The 21,579-nt window shown below is 35.0% G+C and overlaps 1 protein-coding gene across 5 annotated transcripts in view; it reads right to left on the reverse strand.

Moving 5' to 3' along the window:
• The window catches only part of LOC149802616 (protein pangolin, isoforms A/H/I/S-like), a 170,980-nt gene that overhangs the window by 74,229 nt on the left and 75,172 nt on the right, over positions 1–21,579 (reverse strand). For 4 of the 5 annotated variants that reach the window (XM_089951930.1, XM_089951927.1, XM_089951926.1 and 1 more), the window contains exon 4: positions 309–338. The exons of the other annotated variant lie outside the window; for it this stretch is intronic. In XM_089951930.1, coding sequence (XP_089808056.1) covers positions 309–338 — 30 coding nt within the window. The remainder of the gene's footprint in view (positions 1–308; positions 339–21,579) is intronic. 5 annotated transcript variants of the gene reach the window in all.

Below are 21,579 nucleotides of genomic sequence, written 5' to 3' on the forward strand. Positions count from 1 at the left end.
ATTCCTTTGGACCAACTGAATGGACCTATATTTTTGTTACATTTATAAAATAATCATTGATCTGGATAATTATTCATCTGAACAAAACCTGTGCCTCCCAGGAGTTCAGATATCAACATTTGACACTAACAGTCCAATGGAATTGCGATGATATCATTTCTGGATTATGCCAACAGACTCCCAAAACAAAAGTATAACAATGCTGCCCATTTCCCCAAGTAAGAACAATAACCTGACAAAAGAATGGTGAAAAACTGATGCTATAAATAACAGGAAAGAAGCAAGCATACAAATGAAATAAAGCTTACCTCGATCCAAAATGGAAAAGACCCAAAAGTCTACCAAACATAAAATCAAGCTTATTATTAGTGTTATAACTAATCAAACAATTAACGAGTTGAAGAACTGGATTATATGCATAATTTTTTACACAAATGATGTTTTCAACAGAAATTAAACATGGTATCTGACATGATACTAAATGTGTGTACTTCACAGTTATAGCGTGTGTATTCATGGAGCTCATCATAACTAAACACTGACAATGTTATAAACAATGTCCCCATCATATGTATGTACATACCAGAAGAGTTACCTCCCCATGTCTATGCTGGAAACTCTCCACTCTGGCAGATTTTGGCTGCTGCTTCCTTCCCACTTTGCATGCTAGATTGAAACATGTGCACATGAAGCAGCTAGTTTTATGAATGTTTTGGCCAAATGTGGGGTGTGCACTACTTAAAGCACGTGTGGCCCTCACATGCATGTAAAAAGAAAACACAGTATTACCATAACATTAAGCCTGAAATAAACAACTGCCTTTCTCTAATGCAGAACTTGAGCGAAAAAATGTTTAAATTTTTGCATCTTTTACTACAGTAACAAGTAAAACCTGTTTTGAAAGACCACTGCTGCAAGAAACCAGCTGTCTAAAGAGATCAGATTCTCAACACAATAATTTTTCTATAGTTTTATGATCCATCAGAAGAAATCCATTATTTTGCGAGAACATGATTTCTGGGCACATGGGATGGTCTTTCAGGATAAATTCTAGTGTATAATGCATACCATATATACTCAATTACAATACAAGTCCAATGCAAACTGCACAGACCCTGATCTGTCTTTGCATCATGCATCAGCATTTCTGGTTCTGTGCAGTTTGTTAGGAGTTGTCAGCCAAACAAACAATACAGATCCTAATACGCATGCACATTACGATATGGCAGATCTAGATCTTTGCTGTTTGCAATCTGGCTGAGCTATAAGCAAGTATATAATGTATATATGTACACGTTTATGGTTGTTGTTGTTGTTGAGTGTTTAACGCCATTTTTCAGCAAACGATAGACTATACCTGGCAGCCCGTATTAATGGTGGAGGAAGAACCTGGGAAAACGCCGGAAAGAACCACCGACCCACAAGAAGCTACTGGCAAGCTTTCTCACATACCCACATTGGCCGAATCCGAAACTCAAGCCCAAAGTGATATGGCAGTGATCAGTAATGGAGAGCGCTTTAGACCACCCGGCCACTCTGGGCCCCCACACGTTTATGGTAATGACTAGAATGAATAACGTACATACCAACTACTGCAGAATGCTAAATCGCATTTTACTAATCTATGGAATATGGATAGATGATAACAAATTTATCAAACTGCAGTCATGTCCTAAGCAAACCAAATTTCTCTACTTCTTTTCCAATTCAAGAAAGCTGGTACTGGTAATGTAAATAAAAATTTCTCCAAATACAGGACTAATTACAGTCAAACCCACTTATCTCGACCTCGGTTATCTCGACAACCCGCTTATGTCGAGCGTTTTGGTCCGGTCCCGAAAAAATTCTTCTTTGTTATGCTATTTTTTACCCGCTTATCTCGACCTCTGTTAAGTCAATAACCCGGTTATGTCAGGCATAAGTTTCGGTCCGAAGTAACATGTGGACCCGCTTAATTCGACGAAATGCAACTTTTTAACGTCAATCTCACAGAAATTGTACAAGAAATAGTCAGCAAAAGCGATCGATTTTCAGGCACAATTTTGGTCCGTTACAGCAGTAGTCACATGTTTATTTCATATTCTTTCTACTTTTGGTTCGTAAGAGTAGCTTAATCGATTAGTTTATTAAGAATATATCATGTTCACTACATAAAATATTCAAGGATTCACAAAGACAAGAGTGTGTACAAATTACAATGTAACTTTATTTTACGAAAACGCAGAATCTTAGATGTCAGCTACATGTGTATTTTATCATTTCCCTTTTATTTCTTAAGGTACATTTCAGATATGAATTATGTTCCGAAGTACATGTATACAAGAAACAACAATCAAGGAGATGCACTACATTATTTTTGTAGAAAATATGAAGTAATATCAGTCTGCTTTTGTTTACTCCGGTGCTGATTTGTAACGAACGATTCAAAAGCACTTACGTTTTCATACATATGCTCGGCACCGTCGACACTTGCCACAAACAATTTCATTTTTTTAATGCATTCAGCCATTTCACTGTAGCTTGGGATAGTGATAGGCTGATCATCATCATCATCATCATCATCTTGCTTGCATGATTGTATCTGCTTCGTTGTCACCGATTGGATTGTTTCCTCATCAGTAAGTTCACCATAGGCATTGGCATCATCATCCACGTGAACATAATTAGAAAATTCATCCCGAGCAATGCCTATGGAGTCCGCAATCTCATCAGCCATCGCTTCAAGACCTATTTCTGATTGAGGCTCTTTAATTTCTTGTGCAATTAAACACTGCTGGTGAAATTCTTCATCAGAAATTTCCGGAAAATGCAATGGAACCAGCAGTTTTGAATGGTTTTCGGCGATACACTGTTCCAAGCTGCACGGGCATACATGATGGCATCTAGCAGAGTTGGTTTATAGGATCGCTTTTCCTCAACTGCAAGCAAATAATTGCAAACTAAAGCTTTCCGATAATGGATTTTAAAAGCCTGAATTATTCCTTGGTCGAGTGGCTGAAGCTTACTGGTAGCATTGGGAGGAAGAAAATATACTGTGATTGCTTGTAACCCTTCTACACGTGGGTGAGCACGGCAGTTGTCTATTCTCAATGCGATCTTTCGTTTTTCAAACTGTAAGTGGCGATCTAACTTGCGTAACCAGCTGGTAAAGATATCACCTGTCATCCAGCTATTTGACTGGCTTTTATAGTCAACGGGGAGAGAAGACCTATTCAGGTTTTTGAAGCATCTTGGATTTTCTGATTTTCCTATTATTAATGGCTTGATCTTGTCACTTCCATCCATATTTCCGGCCAAAAGCAAAGTTACTCTCTCTTTGGATTTTTTTCCTCCATGGCATTTGTTTCCTTTGAAATCCATCGTCTTGTTAGGCAGACATTGCCAAAATAGCCCCGTTTCATCAGCATTGTATATATCGCATGGCTTGAACTTGTCTAAGATTTTTGGCAAAACTTCTTTATGCCATTCCTTAACAGCCACATCTGAAACAGATGCACTCTCTCCACACACGGTTTTAAAACATATATTATTGCGCTGTTTGAAACGATCTAACCAGCCATGTGATGCTTTCCATGTTTCGTGTCCCAAGTCTTTTGCAAATTTCTCAGCCTGTTGCTGGATACGAGGGCCATCTACTGGGATATTTTCGGCACGGACGTTTTTAAACCATTTTAGTGTTGCCTCGTCGACATCATCGAACTTTGCGGAACGCATTTTCTTTCTATCGGGACCAAATTGTCCAAGTTCATAAGTAGTTTTGATTTTATCAGCATTTTTCTTCCAGCCTGAAATAGTGTTTGATGGAATGTTATACTTGTTTGCCAAATCAGCACACTTTTCGCCTTTTTCAAGTTGTAGCAAAATTTCATACTTCAGTTCAATGTTTTGGTTTGAAAGCTTTCTCTTTTGGAACATTTTTTTCCCTCTCATGAAACAGCATATACTGTACATGTACTTGTCAACAGAAAATAAACAGAACAGATATATTTCTAGGCAGAATATCACCCTATATATATGCTCGTATATATGCATGCGAATGGATAATCTCAGGCACTTGGCTTCTATACAATGGCAGTCGAGGCCCCATAATTTAGTTCTCATGCTTGAGGTCTTCTTAATTTTGTTTTGTTTTCTTATTTGTAATATATCTTATTTAGGTCTGGCAGAAAAATTGGCTTCCATTGTTTTAATTTATTTTCAAAATTCCTGTGAATACCAGTAAAGGGGAACCCAAGTCGGCAAAAAGAAAAACAGAAAAGAAAATAAGAATCGGCACACTTGAAAGAATCAAAAGTCAGTTTCCAGGGTCGGTTTGCTTTGCAATAAAATAACCTTTGTATTTGATATCCTGCCGGTAAGTTCAAAGAATTAGTTTACTGCTCGCTACCGGATGTGTTTATTCACCACCCGCGCATCTATTTATTTGCCATCTGGAATCATAATTGATACAAACTCGCATTGATGCCTGCGGGGTAAGTAGTCTACTCAACATTAACTTGCTTTAATAAATACTCTTTGTAACCCATGCTAGCGAAAGGAGTGTCATTTGCACTCACAGTCAATGTACATGTACATGTACATGTATTTTCAAAAACATTTATTGATCTTTATCTGCGAGATACTGTCATATATTAACCTGGATATAATACAATCTTGGTTATTTTGCACCTAACACCATGTTATGCGTGAATGGCGGGTGCCTGAAAGCAATCGGTGGATGTTTCTCTCTCACTCTCTCGTTTGTGATTTTCTTTGATCCATTTTTCAATCTGATAACATATTCAAACCTCTGAGTACAACCAAACAGGATTTGTTTTTCAATATTTACATCAATTATAAAAATGCGTCGTGTGTTATCTGACATAAGTGATGCACACTACAGTAATGGATGCATACGCTACATGTGATATAAGGAGTTCATAGATATATTTTTTCTTTAATAAATTACTTATGATGATAAAAAAGGAATAAATGATAACAACACCAGGTTAGTTCATTTCATTTTATTATCAATTAAGCGTTTTGTTTATTTTATTGTAACATGCAGTGGGAGGGGATTCCAGTAAACACCAGCAAGAGACAGGAGTAATGCTCAAGGACATTTTTAAAATTACCGGTTTTTATGAACCCGGATATCTCGGGACCCGGTTATGTCGACGATTTTTTTACACCCCCGACGTAATCGAGATAACCGGGTTTGACTGTACTATAAAAATTCTGACCTCTGAGTAGAAAGGATAATCTGAGACAGCAATGAACGAGTACATCTTCTTGATATGTTAAGTCATTAGCTGTACCGAGAACCATAATGTTTATATGAAAATAAATGAATTAAAAAGCAAAGCCATAGAGTGCTTTTAAATGTATTTAAAAGAATTTGTGTCTAATCCATGTCTTATGGCAAAAGAAAATCTCCAAAGACCTGAAGATAGAGCTCTAGATACAGTTTCAATGAATAGGTTATTTTAATACCTGGTTTGAACTAATTCTTTTTTCTAAATTATTTAATGCAGTATTGCAGTATTTTGTAAATCACAACAAACCATAAAATTTGTTTAAGACCAAGTCTTAATCATCCAGATGTTAATCATACCTTTTTCAATCCATCAAACGACTTAGTGACCAAGATTAGCAATCAGGGTGTAATTCATTATGTTGCTTTATGGGTGCATTCTTGCAGTGATCAAATATTATACAGTGGAACCCCGCTATAACACGATAATTGGGGTCCAAAAAATTGGGATCTCATTAATAGCGGGATCGCGATAATGCTGGGTTTCACGGTATTTTACTTTTTTCTGAGAACAACTCATTGGCACATAGAACTTTATTCATATCTAATGTATATGATGAATAGGGTATCAACACCGTTTACTATCGTGCCATCATTACATGCAGTTCATCCATAATGCATGTAATTCCGTTGAAAAATTGCACAAAAATTTACAAAATTCAATAATTTTGTCCCAGATCATTGTGTCTGAATTCAACATCTAATATATAGCATGAAGTGTATTAACACCTTTTACCTGCCATCTGATATCGTACCATTGGGGCTTGCAATTCATCCATAATACATGTAATTCCATTGCAGAAAATTGCATACATATTTAAACTATTCAATAATTCTGTCACAGATAATTGTGTCTAAATTAGGTTAAGAAAGACGAAGCACATGTACAGTCATTTTGTTATAGTGTTTATGAACGATGTCTATACAAATTTCATACTGCTAAAATTTTCTCATGCATTTCCATGTACATTTATCCATTGTAAATTTCCAATAATTAATGCCTGTATGCCTATTCGTTTGAATTACTACAGCAAGAATAATTAACAATCAACACATGCTTTCAGGGTGCATACAACTTTTACTTCAGATTTTGGGAATATCGAAAGAAACGTGTGAAAACTACTATACTAATCATTGCGCAAAGTGCAGAGAGCGACTTGCATTTGAAAACTTGCTTTTCCCTAATGGTAAAATATTTTATAAAAAATATAAAATTAATAACGAGTTCATAAGCAGACACTATTACACATGTAAAACCCGAGAACTAAGCGCAATAAGCCTGCAATGGTCACCAGTCACTTTTATAAAAACGTTTAAGCTGAACGCATATACAATTTCATACCCTTTCAATTTTCCAGCTAATAAAGCAGACATTATTTACTGTCAACTGATTGCGTCTACTAACACCACCAAGCCCAGCAAATATGTTGGCGGCTTTCGTTTTTTGATGTTTATTAAACTGTGAGAATCTTTCATCAACCACCGCATTGTTTGCTGCTTGGTTGTGTATGCAGTTAAAGAAGAAACACACGCTGGCTATTGTCTGAGCAACGATTGTATATAGAATTACTTGAACACAATCACAAAGATGACATACTGGCTTTATTTATGGATCAGTAATAAGTAACATTTCCGATGTTTATTTTGGCATAACATTTCAAGAACCTGGTGAAATTATAAATTTCAGAAGCTATGCTACGATCGTATTATATTCAAATTCATACATGATCTCTTCCCCAAAATGATAATAAACGTTTAACACATTATTTCTCGTACTTAAGGGAAAAAATATTTTTTCCGGTATAAGAAAAATACATGTACACGTATTTAAAATTTCAGGAACTACACCATGATTGTATTATATTTTAATTCCTACGTGACCTAGTCCCGAAAAAGATAATAAATTTATTATACACAACTTCATGTACTTTGAACAAAAAATATTTTTTATACTAAATTTCGGGAGTTTATATTATCTGAATGTCCAATCATACAACAGGAGGAGCAGAATGCTGAAAATGTTGGAAATGCCTAGATTTCAAATGTTCTCCATAATTTAAATGCATTAAAAAATTTCTTTACATTTTCCTATATCATTAAATGTGCCAATATTCCGCTTTGCTAGAGATCTGTTGAGTGAACCATTATATAAAAAGAAACCTTATGCTATATTAGTAAAAGCATGATGTTTGGAAGCTGAATGTTGTTTCAACAACCACCATCTTCTACCTCACCAAGACCAATAGTTATTATTTTGAGAGCAAAAGTCTAATCTTGTAATTGAATGTCCAACTGAACTCTCTACATTCCAAGCCACCAAAGCAGTTTCAGCACAAAATCAAAAGTGAAGACAGACAACAAAACTCACAAAGGCAAAATCAATGACTGACACAAGCTTTCTTCAGGTCCACTGATGTCAGCCTATCTCTGCAAAACCACAGACACTATAAAAGAGCAGACAAGGAAAGCACTATCAGTGGAACTAAAGGAAAGTGTCTGGAAATCTTGTTCTCTTATTTGGGTCAAGGGAAGCTATAGTTTTATTAAGGTTTAATGAGATCGCACCTAGATTGGAGATTTCTTTAGATTCCTATCTCTCTTGTACTTGCTACTGTTGGCAACCCCACTGTAAACATGGAGTAAGTAACCTGGATTACTTGTATTACATATCCAACAACTTGTTTTCCTAAATACTTGCTCTGGCAAGGATTCTGGATGATGCTCTTTATAGGACACACTGTACAAACTGTATGGAAATATGGGAACCAGCCTGGAAATGGTGAAAATAACATAAAGTATATATGGGTTTGGCTGGCCAGTATTGGTTGAAAATCAGTTATGTTTTAGAAAAAAGAATCATTTGAGAGCTTATCCTAGTTGTTTTCTTGATGGAATTTCAGTCCTTTAACAGTCTTGAATTTGGAATACTCATTAATGAAATGAACACCTGACTCTTTGATACGGAATTGAGTGTGTGTGATTTGGATTTTTAACGTAGCTTTAAAAAAAATTCAGTCATATTGCGATGATGTCTGCAGTGTGGCAGTTTATAGTGATATCTAGCACTGAGGCATCAAGCTGCAGACGTGTAGCATGATGTCCCACCCATTCACATTCTCCTGACACCAGGCTGACCAGTCAAAACACTAACCTCTTAATGCTGAGCACCTAGCAAGACAGCTGTTAGTACTGTACCATTTTTGTAAGTCTTTGGTATGACTCGGCTGGGGTTTGAACCCATGACCTCCTGCTTCCAAGTCGGACACTCTAACCACTAGGCCACCAGAGTAGTCTAAGTAATTAAATGCAGCCCAGTTATCAAACTAATACTGGCCCAAGAAAAAATCTGAAAGCGGCAGATGAGGAGTCTTTCAAGTAAGACATTTTTCCAGCCTGTCCTAAATTTTTACCTACCTTGCATGCCCTATATACCTGCATATAAGACAGATCCAATTGCACACAACAAACACCCTGTTCTGCCATTGCATTAATAATAATAATAATAATAATGAGGACTTTGTATAGCGCATAATCTTTAGAAGCTCTAAGTGCTTTACAACATTAGACAACACCTATAAGATAAAAAATATAATGATATGATTACAAAAACAAACACCGTGAAATTAGAAAACATCAAAGAAAACATGCTGAGAATATTTAAGGTAGGAAACATTAGGTCTTTAAGTTTGTTCTTGCAGTCGAAATAAGAGAGTTTTGAGAACACTCTTGAATGGGATCACTGTGTCTAAAAGGGATTAATGTGCCAACAGATCAGGGCAATATTATTTGTTCCAATGATTATTCATAAGGTGGCACTCTACCGTTTCGTATTTTGCATAGGGTTAGAACTTTAAAGAAAAAGAATTTCCCCGGCTTTCCTCACTGGTTACACTATTTAAAAAAGACCTTGTATATCTTGGGTATAATTCAAAGAACCTTTAATTCCCTTTATTTTTGGTGTATGATTGATGGGTGTAATATGGGTTATAGAGTATACAGCTTGGCTTTATTCCAGAAGTACACCTTTCAAAAAAGTGCTAGCTCCACTTGGTCATTTACACTTCCTGAACTTCTGAGGTAAATTGTATAAAAAAGAGCCTATAACTTGCTTTACATTTTATATATTTGGTAATTCATTCATTGCACTTTCAGAAGCTGGCAAAATTCAATTTCCGTATTTTAATAACCGCTATGTATAGTGTACTTTAGGCTAATTCAGGCTGAATTTTTAGCACAAGGGAGCAGTCATTTTAGTTAGCAGTATGCTTAAATCATGCACAATTTCCAAAAGTACAATATCCAAAGAAATATCATCCACATGACATTAATGTAGCATACACGTATACCAACATTCTCTCCATTGTGCATGTTTTAAATGCAAACAACTTCACCTTAAATACGTCACTCTCTCAAAAGTACATAATAACTGGTGAGTGCCCCCTAACAAACTGCAAAGACACATTATGCAACAGCAGATTTAGTTTGCAGATTGACTTAACTTGTATACAAAATATACATGGTACATATCAGTGCTTTTATAGGACTTGTATACAAAATATATATATGGTACATTTCAGTGCTTTTATAGGACTTAACTTGTATACAAAATATATATATATGGTACATATCAGTGCTTTTATAGCCAAAGAAAACTGAACAACTTTCCACAATTAGTGTTAATGAATGTGCAAGTCTGATTAAGATAAGCTTTAAAGAAACATTTTATTTTCTCAAATATTTTAATGAAAATAATAAATGAAGATGCTACAAATATTTGGTCTAGAGACAAACAAGGTAAAAATCACAATAATTATTAGGTTTTTGTTTGTGTAGGTGTGAAAATTATTCAAGAGTATTCTTTTCCCCCTCTTTCTGGAATCATAACTATAAATAAATATTCAGGTCACAAATACGTAACAACATGTGTGGTTTTTTATTATGAAACACTATTTATTATCATGGACTTCTGTTCCTGTCAGCTAGTTTGTGGGTAGTGGTGCTGCGCTTCTACCATATATACTTGCCTAAAGGTCAGATCCAACTGTATGGAACAGAGTGATTTGATGCTGCACAAGGCACAGCAGATCAAAGAGGATGTTGTGCTGATTAATCTTCACAAAGTACAAAGACAAATTATGCAATGTATAGTTGGATCTCAATAATGCAAAAATATATAAAGTACTGCATAATTAGACACAAATGTATTGAAATCCTAATTTGTCAAGTTCTTCAAAAAATTAACTGTGAATTCACTATTATTTTGACATCACTGGCTTGCCAGCCATACTCATGTGACACCTGTAATCATTTTACACTCAGCTACACAATACAATCAGAATTACCAATACTGTTTGAATAGTTCCTTTTGCAGTTAAAAACTCCTGTTTTTGTGTGTGATTAGAAGTATGTACTTAGCAATTAATTACATAAGAATAACAAAAATGGGTAAGCTTTGTCGAAGGATGATCACTTGTAATATATATATATATATATATATATATATATATAACTTTTTCAAAAAATAACATTTTTCCAGACCTAATGGTCCAAGCAATTACCAAGTCACTCAAACGTTTACAAGTTGGTTTGCATTTTCTTGCCTTTTGATACCTGAATATCTATCCTTAAATAAAGATCATGACAATGATAAAATACCTAGCAACTAGCTGCCCATAAAAATAATTGCTAAACAGGTACTTATAAATTCAGACTTCCCATATGAAATACTCGAAGACGAGGGTATGTTGATAAGCAAATTTCTTTTAGTACAACAAAATTATTGAATCACAGCCAACTAACTTTACACGAAACAGATCGCTCTGCCTACCAAATCACATGGCATTACATGTTAACCCTCCGACATACGTACTACATTCAGTATTTGGTGAAGAATTATATTTGAATTTCAGTGAGAGGTTTGTAAGAAAGATTTACTTAAAAACATAAAACTACTAAGCGCATAAATTATACTGCAGTAGACAATTACGTACATCTGTATAAATTATACTGCAGTAGACAATTACATACATTTGTATTTCAAGTTTGTATAGTAATAATCTTCATATTTTATTTCAGTAAATCATGAAAATCAATTTTAAAGTGATTTGGGAACACTTGTGTAAAAGGAAATTCACTTCAAAGGATGTTTATGTATTTTGTATACAATCAAATCTTTTTTATTAATTTTTAATGGACTTTTCTTTACGCTGCCTTAGAGATGAATTATTTTAAAAAAATAGGAAATGTGTAAATAATTGCTGTTGTACAACATTTGTCATGTTCTCTGTATGTAACATGGAATTGTTAGTGTAAAGATGTAAATACATACTTAATATATAAGAAAACAAAAATCTGAAACTTTTGTTTTTGCATTTCATTACTATTTTCACTGCAAACCTTTTCTTGAGCTCAATGACTGAAATTAAAGAGCCATTCAAGTGTCTGAAAATTTGAGATGATACATTCTTTTTTAGGACAAAACAACTAATTTTCAAACTTTAATGTTATGTAGTCTTAGATACTGTGCTTTCTTTAAGCAAACATGTACAACAAAACCTAAGGTTATGGAGTTCATTCATAGTCTACACATTCAAACTGGAAACAAAGATCCTGATCTGCCATAGCGTAAGCACCTGCCGACTAGAATATATATATATATATATATATATATATATATATATATATATATATATATATATGTTGTCTGCTCTACTGATTAGTCCTAAAAAACTGCATTGACCCAGATCCACTGGAGTATTATGCTACAGCAGATCTGGGCCTGTGCAGTTTGCCTCGACTTAAATAGCGAATATACGATACTTTTAGTGCAAAAAACGTGAGAAATTGTCATCAAGTGTGTCCATATTTAGCTATCCATGCTGACCATTGGAGGCCTTGACCATCAACGTTTTGTCTATATTTTGTGAAAGCAATAAACCTAACTCTTCGATTTAGATGATCTAGATGTCAAACTTAAAATGCACCCATGATACCTTTTCACCAGTATCAATCAAAAAAGTGACAAACCACTGCAATTTTTTCAAGTATTTACAATAACCAAATTCATTATCATGACAATCAGTTGTGTTGGATGAAAATGGGATGTAAACAATGTTTGGAAGGGTGTCTCCTTATGCTCACTAACTGGTCATTGGATAAATGTGAGTGCCTTGTAGCAATAGGTCAATTTTGAGCCAGTCATAAACAGCTAAGATTTCCAGGAGTCTGGTTTCCTTTTCACTGACTTTCACTGTCTCTTACATGTTGTTACTGCAATTATTAAAACTGCACAACAAATTTTTTTTAATTTTACTTTTGCTGCAAAACTTTAACTTGCCCAAGAATTTTTTTTTGTCAGTCTTTAATAAGAGACTGAAGTCACAACCAAATTTTTTAGCCTCTCTCCCTGTGACCATAGCACTAAGCTACACCCAAGTGAAAGAGGATATCACATCAATACAATAATAACTGATTTTCCATAATTTTTAACTGTGCAACATGAGCTAATTTTAAAAAAAAAAAGCAAACTTAACAAATTGCCAAGTTATTAGGAAAGACTAAATTCTCAGGCCCAGACTCTTCCCTTGTGCAGAGGCAAACCTTTGCACATGATAAAATGTATACAAGTCCAATATTCTGCAGCAGCAGTTTTGATCTTGAAGTTGTGACTCAAATCAGGGTCCCAGTGGGCTTCAGTAGGGTCAAGAAGGGTCATCAGAAGAAATCATATCCCAAACCCATGGGTTGTAAGGTTCTTTTGGTAGCCAATTTTGGGTAGCAACAAAATAGGTTGGGAACCACTGTTCTATATTAAACTTCTTTTTTTTTTTACAGTAAACATTTTTTTTAAATTTAATGCTTGCTGCAAATCATAAATTCTTTTAAATACTTGATGATCCATGCTAAAAGGCATCAGCCACAAATTTAATTACACAAACGAACAAAAAATTATTGCCACAACAATAAATGAAATTGTAAACATGTAAATTCTCATAAGATTTAATGATATCCTAAGAAAATCAATACTCATTTAGAGTCAAACTTAACCAACAGAGACCCTGATCAACCATTGTTTACTGAGCCAGCAGATCTGGGTCTGTTGTTTATTTTAATAATTACTCTTAGCAAACTGTACAGACCCTGATCTACCCATGCATTATGCAAATGCATATCTGGATCTGTGTAGTTTGCTGTTGGACTTGACTTATAAGTGAGTATACATGATTACTAAATGGCACTGTACACTGTCAGTCAAAAAATAAAGCCACACAAGAAATATTCTCTTATTGGCAAAATAAAAGGTTGCAATATCAACGAATCAGCGAGAACTTTGCATCTAGGAATAGGGATCAATTTTTGGATATTTTTTTAATCAATCCACACAATTCACAAATGTGAAACAAAAACCTTACATTTTCTGCATACAATAATAATTTGCTCATTTTTGGGGAAAACAAGTAATGCGTTTTATTTTTGATCACATTAAAAGATTGTGAATCTAATTAATCACAAGTGCAAAACCATTCAAACTTCATTTACTTTAATGATTACTTAAGTCTTAAACCATCAATATCTGTATTTTTCATAATTTAGGAGTTGGTTAAAATTTTCACATTCTGTTATACTGCTGCTGATTAAGCAGACTGGTTCCACACAAGAAAACGAAACAAGACTGATTCCATATAATGAAATCCATTGTCGTATTTCTGATCATGCCAGTAACTGTGTAAAATTGTAGAAAACAAACAGAAGTGCAATGACAAGTACCATGGACATTATATATCAATAAATACAAGATCTAACTTCAAAATGAATGTCTCATTGATTGCTAGTGTGATAAATGCTCATCACTGACCAGTCTTAATGGGTCGCATTTCCCTCAATTACTTTTTTCAGCTGAATACCCTATACTGTGTGATAAATATACATAAATATTGTTCAAGGCTCTTTCTTGCGTGCATAGATATTAATGAATATTGTTCAAGGCTTTCTCTTAAAGGAATTTAAATAGAAGTGTACATCTCAACAATAATCATAAGAACAAAAATAAAGCCATTGCTACTGTAAGAAGAAAAAGAAAAAAATGAACAAAGGTGAAACATTCTGATAACAAAAGAAAAATTCAACAGGTTACAATGTTCGAAGTTATGCAGTAAATTGTTGGAGTTCTTTTTACTTTTTCCTTTCCTTACATTTTGTATGTACAAAATACCACATTGTATCATCAAAGAAATATGAACAAAATGAATAAAGCTTAAAACGCTTTGATCTCTGGTCTGAAAATTGCAACTTCAAAGGACTAGAAACCAAGTAATTTGGGAGACCTAATCTAAATCCATTACCACAGGAAAGAAAACTGCCACAGATCAAACAAGAAGGCATAAAAACATTAGATTTCGATGGGATGTACACTTGTCTGGATTTCACATTTATTATGAAATAATGAAAACAAATACTGATGCGTACACAGTAGTTCTGCAAGACGCTTGTGTACTTGTGTGTGTGTTTGTGTGAACACATATACACACCTATACCAAACAACAGCAGCAATTTTTATTTTCCCTCTGCAATTTAAGTGCAATGCAGCATATTTGGATACACTCACTCTTCATTCTTTGATATTCTGTGTTCAGACAGTACACATTTGTGCTTGCTGTGCAATGTTACATTACGACTGTGTAATATATCAGAGATAAACTGAAGTCAGAGTTGAGATCAAAGGAAAGCAGTGCCTAGGGGGGTATTCAGTTGAAATGAATTGGTTCAAATAGTCAGCAACAGAAATTGATGACAGCCTTGGCTCAGTTTCACAGTTGAGCTGGTAGACCTGAGAGAGTTATCTCCCTTATACTTACATTGAAAATTGCTACAAAAATAAACTCAGTTCTCTCACATATAGATTTGTGTGCTCTCTCTCTCTCTCTCTCTCTCTCTCAGGTCATATGGTGGCAAAAAATGGGCCCCTGTCTCAGTGCCAAATTGCACAATTTTAACAATATACTGCCTGACACTATCTTCCCAATGGATATAATTATATGCCTTAATTGATTTGGGTTTTGTAGTTTTAGCACCTTTTTTTGTGTTTTAAACACCATTTTTATCAGTACATGATAGGTTATACATCACAGCCAGTATATATTTGGAGTAAGAAACCAGGAAAAAGCCCAGGGAAGAACCACAAACCCATGGGACGCTACTGGAATCACAGAGACTTGTATCATTGCTTGCAATTTACCTGTCATACATGTACTATACAATAACTACACGGGACGACACTCCTCTCCTTTCTCACGCGACCTATTTAAGAATGAATGCTGATATTTCAAGCTACATTTCGCATAGCATAATAAATTTGGTACCGATGTTTAGCTCAGATATTCAACTTTGTATGCGTATCTGAAGTCTGGTTTACTATCATACCTTTAAGGAATGCCAGACAATTTTCCCATGCTATTGCTCAACATGGCTATGATGGCACCTGCTTAATATGCAAGAATAATGTGCTGAATGGAATGCTGCCTTCTCACTGGCCAACTGAAAGTAAGTTATAAATAAATGTAGGATCTCATTTTCTTTTAACACATTAACCCCTAGCTATGACTTTATGGGGCAGGAGGTAGTAGCCTACTTCCGAGCTCTGTAACGTCATGGTCATGCATGATACACTAAAGTGGGTGGTATTATAGAAAGGTAGACAGATGTAGCTCTACAATGATACCAAATAATCTGGAATATCTAGTTGCACTACAAAATACTGATAGAAAAATCTCATTTTTGGACCCGACTTTTTTTTAAATGCAAAATTCGCCTGTGGTCAGAATCCCTTTTTGTGTCTGGATTTTAGACTTTTTGGTCTCAGTTCTAAGGCAAACCGGTATGAACTGCAAACAGACAGATGAGCCTTTGCAAAAAGTAGGATAAGATGGGCATTTGGAATAAAGAGTGGTCTCCATTCAAAAATAATGGCTCCGTTTAGCAAAAAAAGAAAAGAAAAGTCCAACTTTTACCCTTCTGCTCATGCGCGAGTCAAATAGCCAACGAAAAATGATGTTTCTAACACAACTAGGCAGTATGTTATTGAAAGATGACCGGGGATTTGGTGTTTTCAAGTCTATTCAGAAAAAGCTTTCAAAATTTTTTTCTACTCAATTTTCAGGCAAAAATGGCAAAAAGCTCCAGGGGTTAATGTGTTAACCAATGAGAGGACAGTATTCCATTTTACTTGCATATTAACTCATTACCACATGGTGCCACGTTTACATGGCAGGAGGTAGTAGCTTACTGCTGCGCTCTGTAGCATCAAGGTCATGTATGATACACTAAAGTGGATGGTATTATTGAAAGGAAGACAGATTAGCTCTACAATGATACCAAATAATCTAGAAGTTCGAGTTGCACTACAAAATACAGAGGGAAAATCCGATTTTGTGTTCAGATTTTAGACTTTTTGGTCTAATCTGAACTGCACACAAACAGATGAACCTCTGCAAAAAGTAGGATAAGATGGGCATTTGGAATAAAGAGTGGTCTTGATACAGAAATGATGGGTACGTTGGGCAAAAAATAAATAAAAATAGATCCAACTTTTACCCTTCTGTTTATGCATGAGCCAACAGCCAATGAAAAACTATGCTTCTAACACAACTAGGACTTCAGTTAATGAAAAATCAGTTGGAAGTCGATGTATTATGATGTATTCAGAAATAACCCATAAAATGTGTTTCCTACTCGCATTTCAGGCAAAAACGACAAAAACCTCCAGGGGTTCATGAGTTAAATTTGAAAATTCCTTGTACATATAACGGTATTTAATCACTTGTGCATCGACATTGCACATAAATTATATATTTAGCTATTCCTAGATGCTTTGTAAAAAAATTCCAAAATCCTGTTAAAGTAGGATAAGATGGGCATTTGGATTAAAGAGTGGTCTCAAACTTTTACCCTTCCGTTAATCGGAATTAGGTTAATGGAAAATCACTTGGAACTCGATGTATTAGGATGTTTTCAGAAATAGCCCACAAAATGTGTTTCTTACTCACATTTCAGGCAAAAATGACAAAAAATGGTCTGCCATTCCTTAAAGGTATGACATTAAGTCAAACTTTGGATAGTGATACACAGTCGAATGCCTGAGCTAAACATGGGCACCAAATTTATTATGCATTGCAAAGCTTAGCTTGAAATATCAGAGTTTATTCTTAAAAAGGTCATGCGAGAAAGGAGAGAAGTGCTTTCCCTTGTAGTAATTATATAGTACATGTATGAAGGGTAAATTGTAAGCAACGACACGAGCCTCTGTGAATGGAATGCTTTCTCCCGGTACCAACATTGTGCTAACCGGAGACTTGTACCAATGCAGAAAAAGGACAGACTGCAGGCGGCAGCCATCGCTCAAGTCAAAGTGCCTTATACCACTCGGCCACTCGAAGCCCCTCTATCCCAGAATGGTGGACCCAGGGCCCACTCTCCATCAAACAAGAAAAATTTCTCTGTCTATAAAGTACAACATCATGATTAATAATATCAAATATGAAAAATGTGCCACCAAGTGACACTCCATGGATGTGTGTATTTTGTAACAGTTTGTGTAATGCCAGGGCTAGGTGATGCAGTGTGCCTCGTGCAAGTATTTTTTCCTGTGTATAGCAATCTTGGTAGGACATGACAAGAAGGGATGGACTTGCATGGGAAATATGGATACTGTAAATAGGCAAGTGTGTAGGTGGAGCCCATAATAATAATCCATGAACATTACAAACACTTACTCATCTTTCTTTGTTCTTTTCCATATTGGATTATGCACAAAAATGAAAGATAATGGCAAAGGTTATAGACATTTATGGTGCCAGAGTGTAAACTATAGAGGAAATAAATTTTACCTTATTTAGCATGTACATGTGCTATTATCAGTCTAATTCAAATACCCTGAATGAAATAAACTACAGGTCTCCCTTCAATGTTTGTCAAAATTGTATGGATTTTAAAAATATTTGGTTTAAAAAATATAGGGATTTTACAAGCACATCTTAAAAATCAATGGATAATGATATCATCATCATCATCTGAATACCACATACTGAGCACGAAATTAGTTAACAGCATAATACCTTAAAATATCAAAATACTCCTACTCGAGGAGTGTGGGTCCAACTGTTAGAAGTAATCAGTAGCACAAATAACAAAGACCCTGATACGCTAGAGCATTATGCAATGACAGATCAGTGTGTATGCTGTTTACAGATGAATCGGCCTTGCAAGCGAGTATGTGTGGTAAATATCACACATTAGAAACATATACAGAGTGTAGCCATTATTATGAATGATTCTATGTCCTTTTTAATCCTTTCTCTTGCAAAAGACTGTAAATCGAATAGGTATATGCTGCTCTCATAAAAATACATTATTTAGGGATTTAAAAAGCAAAATGAAAGACAAAATATATGAGTGACATGTTACCGGAATTCAAGACAAATTGTAGATTTTTTCATTGAAGCATGGATTAAATATAAATTCATAAAATTCTTGTATTTAAGAGACATCTACAAAAATTCAAGTAGACATTTTAGTGTAAGAAATAATATCAATGAATGACTTGATTTTCTTGTTGTGAAAATACTACTGAAGTAGAAAGGTCTTTTTCACTGATCTTGACAAATGTTTAACAGTTTTGTGTGTTTCATCTATGTCACTTTCACTTTATTTTTAGATATACCTAGTCAAATCTGCCTTTATACAGTGGTCAATGGCTTCAAGTGCCATTCCCATTTTTCAAGTAATATATACCCAGTCAAACCTGCCTTTATACAGCGGTCACCTGGCCTCAAGTGCCATTCCCATTTTTCTAGTAAAAATTTCCTCTATACAGCCTTTCAATGGTCACCAGATTTGTCAACGGACAGGCGTTTTCTAATCAATTAGTGGTTTCTAACAAGTTCCGATTCAGCATATCAGACTGTGCATATAAAGTATTTGTTTTCAGAAGAAAGGCATTGTTCCCATAAAGGCAGTCATGTGATCTGATATGTAACCATGTCTTGTCTGGCTTATCTTCACCCTACTCTGATTAATCCACCAGCCTAACTATAAATTGGCTAATCTCTACTAACAATAGTTTGAAATTCAATGCCTGGAGTACTGGCTATAGTCACTTAGAAGTCAAGTCAAACTGCAAACAACCAAGATCCTGATCTGCTGTAGCATAATGTGCCTGCAGATCTGGGTCTATTTTGCTTGTTCTACTCATAACTCCTAACAAACTGCATAGACCCATATCTGATGATGCATTATGCGATGACAGACTAGGTCTGTGCAGTTTGCAGTTGGACTCGTAAGCAAGTATTCAGTGTAAATACTCAAGGTAATCTTCAATCTTATAGTCTCCCGTGGGGTGGGGGGAGTGTGCTCATGATCGTAGTAAATATATTTGTATTTATTCATCAGGAAAGATTTATAAGAAATTCATTTTATCCCAAATTTGCTTTTATCAAATTTTATCTACTGAAATATACACTGTGTTCACTGAATAATATTAGGGGATCAAGATCAATTCACTGCTTAAAATACAACAAAAAATCACATTTAGTCTTTCTGACAGCTAAGTGGACATAATTATTATAAGTAAAAGAAAATGAACCAAAAGTATTATAATAGTATGGACATGTCTGCAGAAACCTGTTATGTGCAAAATACACTGTGGTGCAAGAAAATGAATAATCGCAATGCACATACCATTTTTTAAATTACATATACAGTCATGCTTGAGATCAAAATTGCACAGGCATTTCATCATTTTGGTTTCTTTTTTTAATCACTGAATAGACACTGAACCTGCATTACAGTTACAATTCATACATTGGTTAAATTTTTTCAAGGAATGAGGAATGCTATACCTATTGAAAAGAAAACTCTGTTGATAAAAACTGCATATTTGATAGTAAATATATGATGGGAACAGTGTTTAAACTTTGAATGCAGTACAAGTCTGTAAACAAAGGTGATCTGTCAATCGCTGGTTTAACACTTTCTACATCTGGTTTAAGTCTGTTATTTCTATAAATATTGGAACAGCTGAGCTTGCTGGCTCCTTACTGTTCATATAAGCAATAAGCAAAAACATCCAACAATAATTGACATAGGAAAAGCTTTAAGAAATCTGTAAATGAAACTCCTTTCTTATCAGAATTTAATAATGATATATTTATACAGTAAAAATTTTAAATAGGAAATTATGTCAACTGCCTGAAATAACAAGACTCCCTCAATGAGAGGGACACTACTAGCTGAAAACAATTCCAGGAATGCATGAAAAGACCGTTTCCTTTTAACCATTGAAAGTTGAAACCATCTCTGATGTTCTTCAGTGACACGATGTTCAAATTCACTATTGCAATGGATATTTTGGATGTCAGTTTGTCATTCAAAAGCAACAAAGTATCACAAAAATTCTTCTGGTGGACATGACTTTCCATTTTGGAGCAGTAATGATAACAAGATTTTCAAGAAAGGTGCAACTGTTGCCATATTCAATATCAGATTGGCACTGTTTCTATTTACTACCAAACAGACATCATATAAGTCGCTGAGTGAAAGCACGTTGTCAATATGACTAGCTATCTATGATGGCCACTGTGGCAGCCATATTGGAAGTTGGATCGGCATCATTATATTTATGACCAAGGGGAAATCAGAAGAAGTCTTTCAGTGAAAACCCAATACTGATGTGACCATTCATTCTGGAGAAATAAAGAGATCATGATTTTTAAGATGGCTTCCATAGTCACCATAGATATCAGACTGGCACCATTTTCCTTTATGACCCACTAGATCACAAGAAATCTTCTAGTGAAAGCTTCATGGCAGAAATACTTTTCATCAAGGAGGAGTGGCAGTAACAAGATCTTCAAGATGGCTACATAGGCAGCCACACTGTACATCAAGTCAGTACCATTTTCATTTAGAAACTAGATATCAGAAGAAGTACTGTAATGAAAATCCCATGTTGATATGACCATCAATTCAGTAGCAGCCATAACAATATTTTCAAGATGGCCAATGTAGTGTGGGGCATGAGATCTGCACTGTTTTCATTTACAGCCAACACAATATCAATTTTGAGTCTTCTGGTGACTTTCCATTAAGGAAGAGAAGCCACAACATTTTTGAGATAGTCAGACCAGTACCATTTTCATTTAGGACTAACTAGATGTTCCAGCTAGATATTATAAGAAGTATTGGAGTCAAAACACCCCGTTGACATGATCATCAATTCAGCGGGAGTAGTAATA

This window comes from Sinohyriopsis cumingii, chromosome 3 (assembly GCF_028554795.1).
Source record: "Sinohyriopsis cumingii isolate HCF-2022 chromosome 3, ASM2855479v2, whole genome shotgun sequence".
In the NCBI taxonomy this organism is placed as follows: domain Eukaryota; kingdom Metazoa; phylum Mollusca; class Bivalvia; order Unionida; family Unionidae; genus Sinohyriopsis; species Sinohyriopsis cumingii.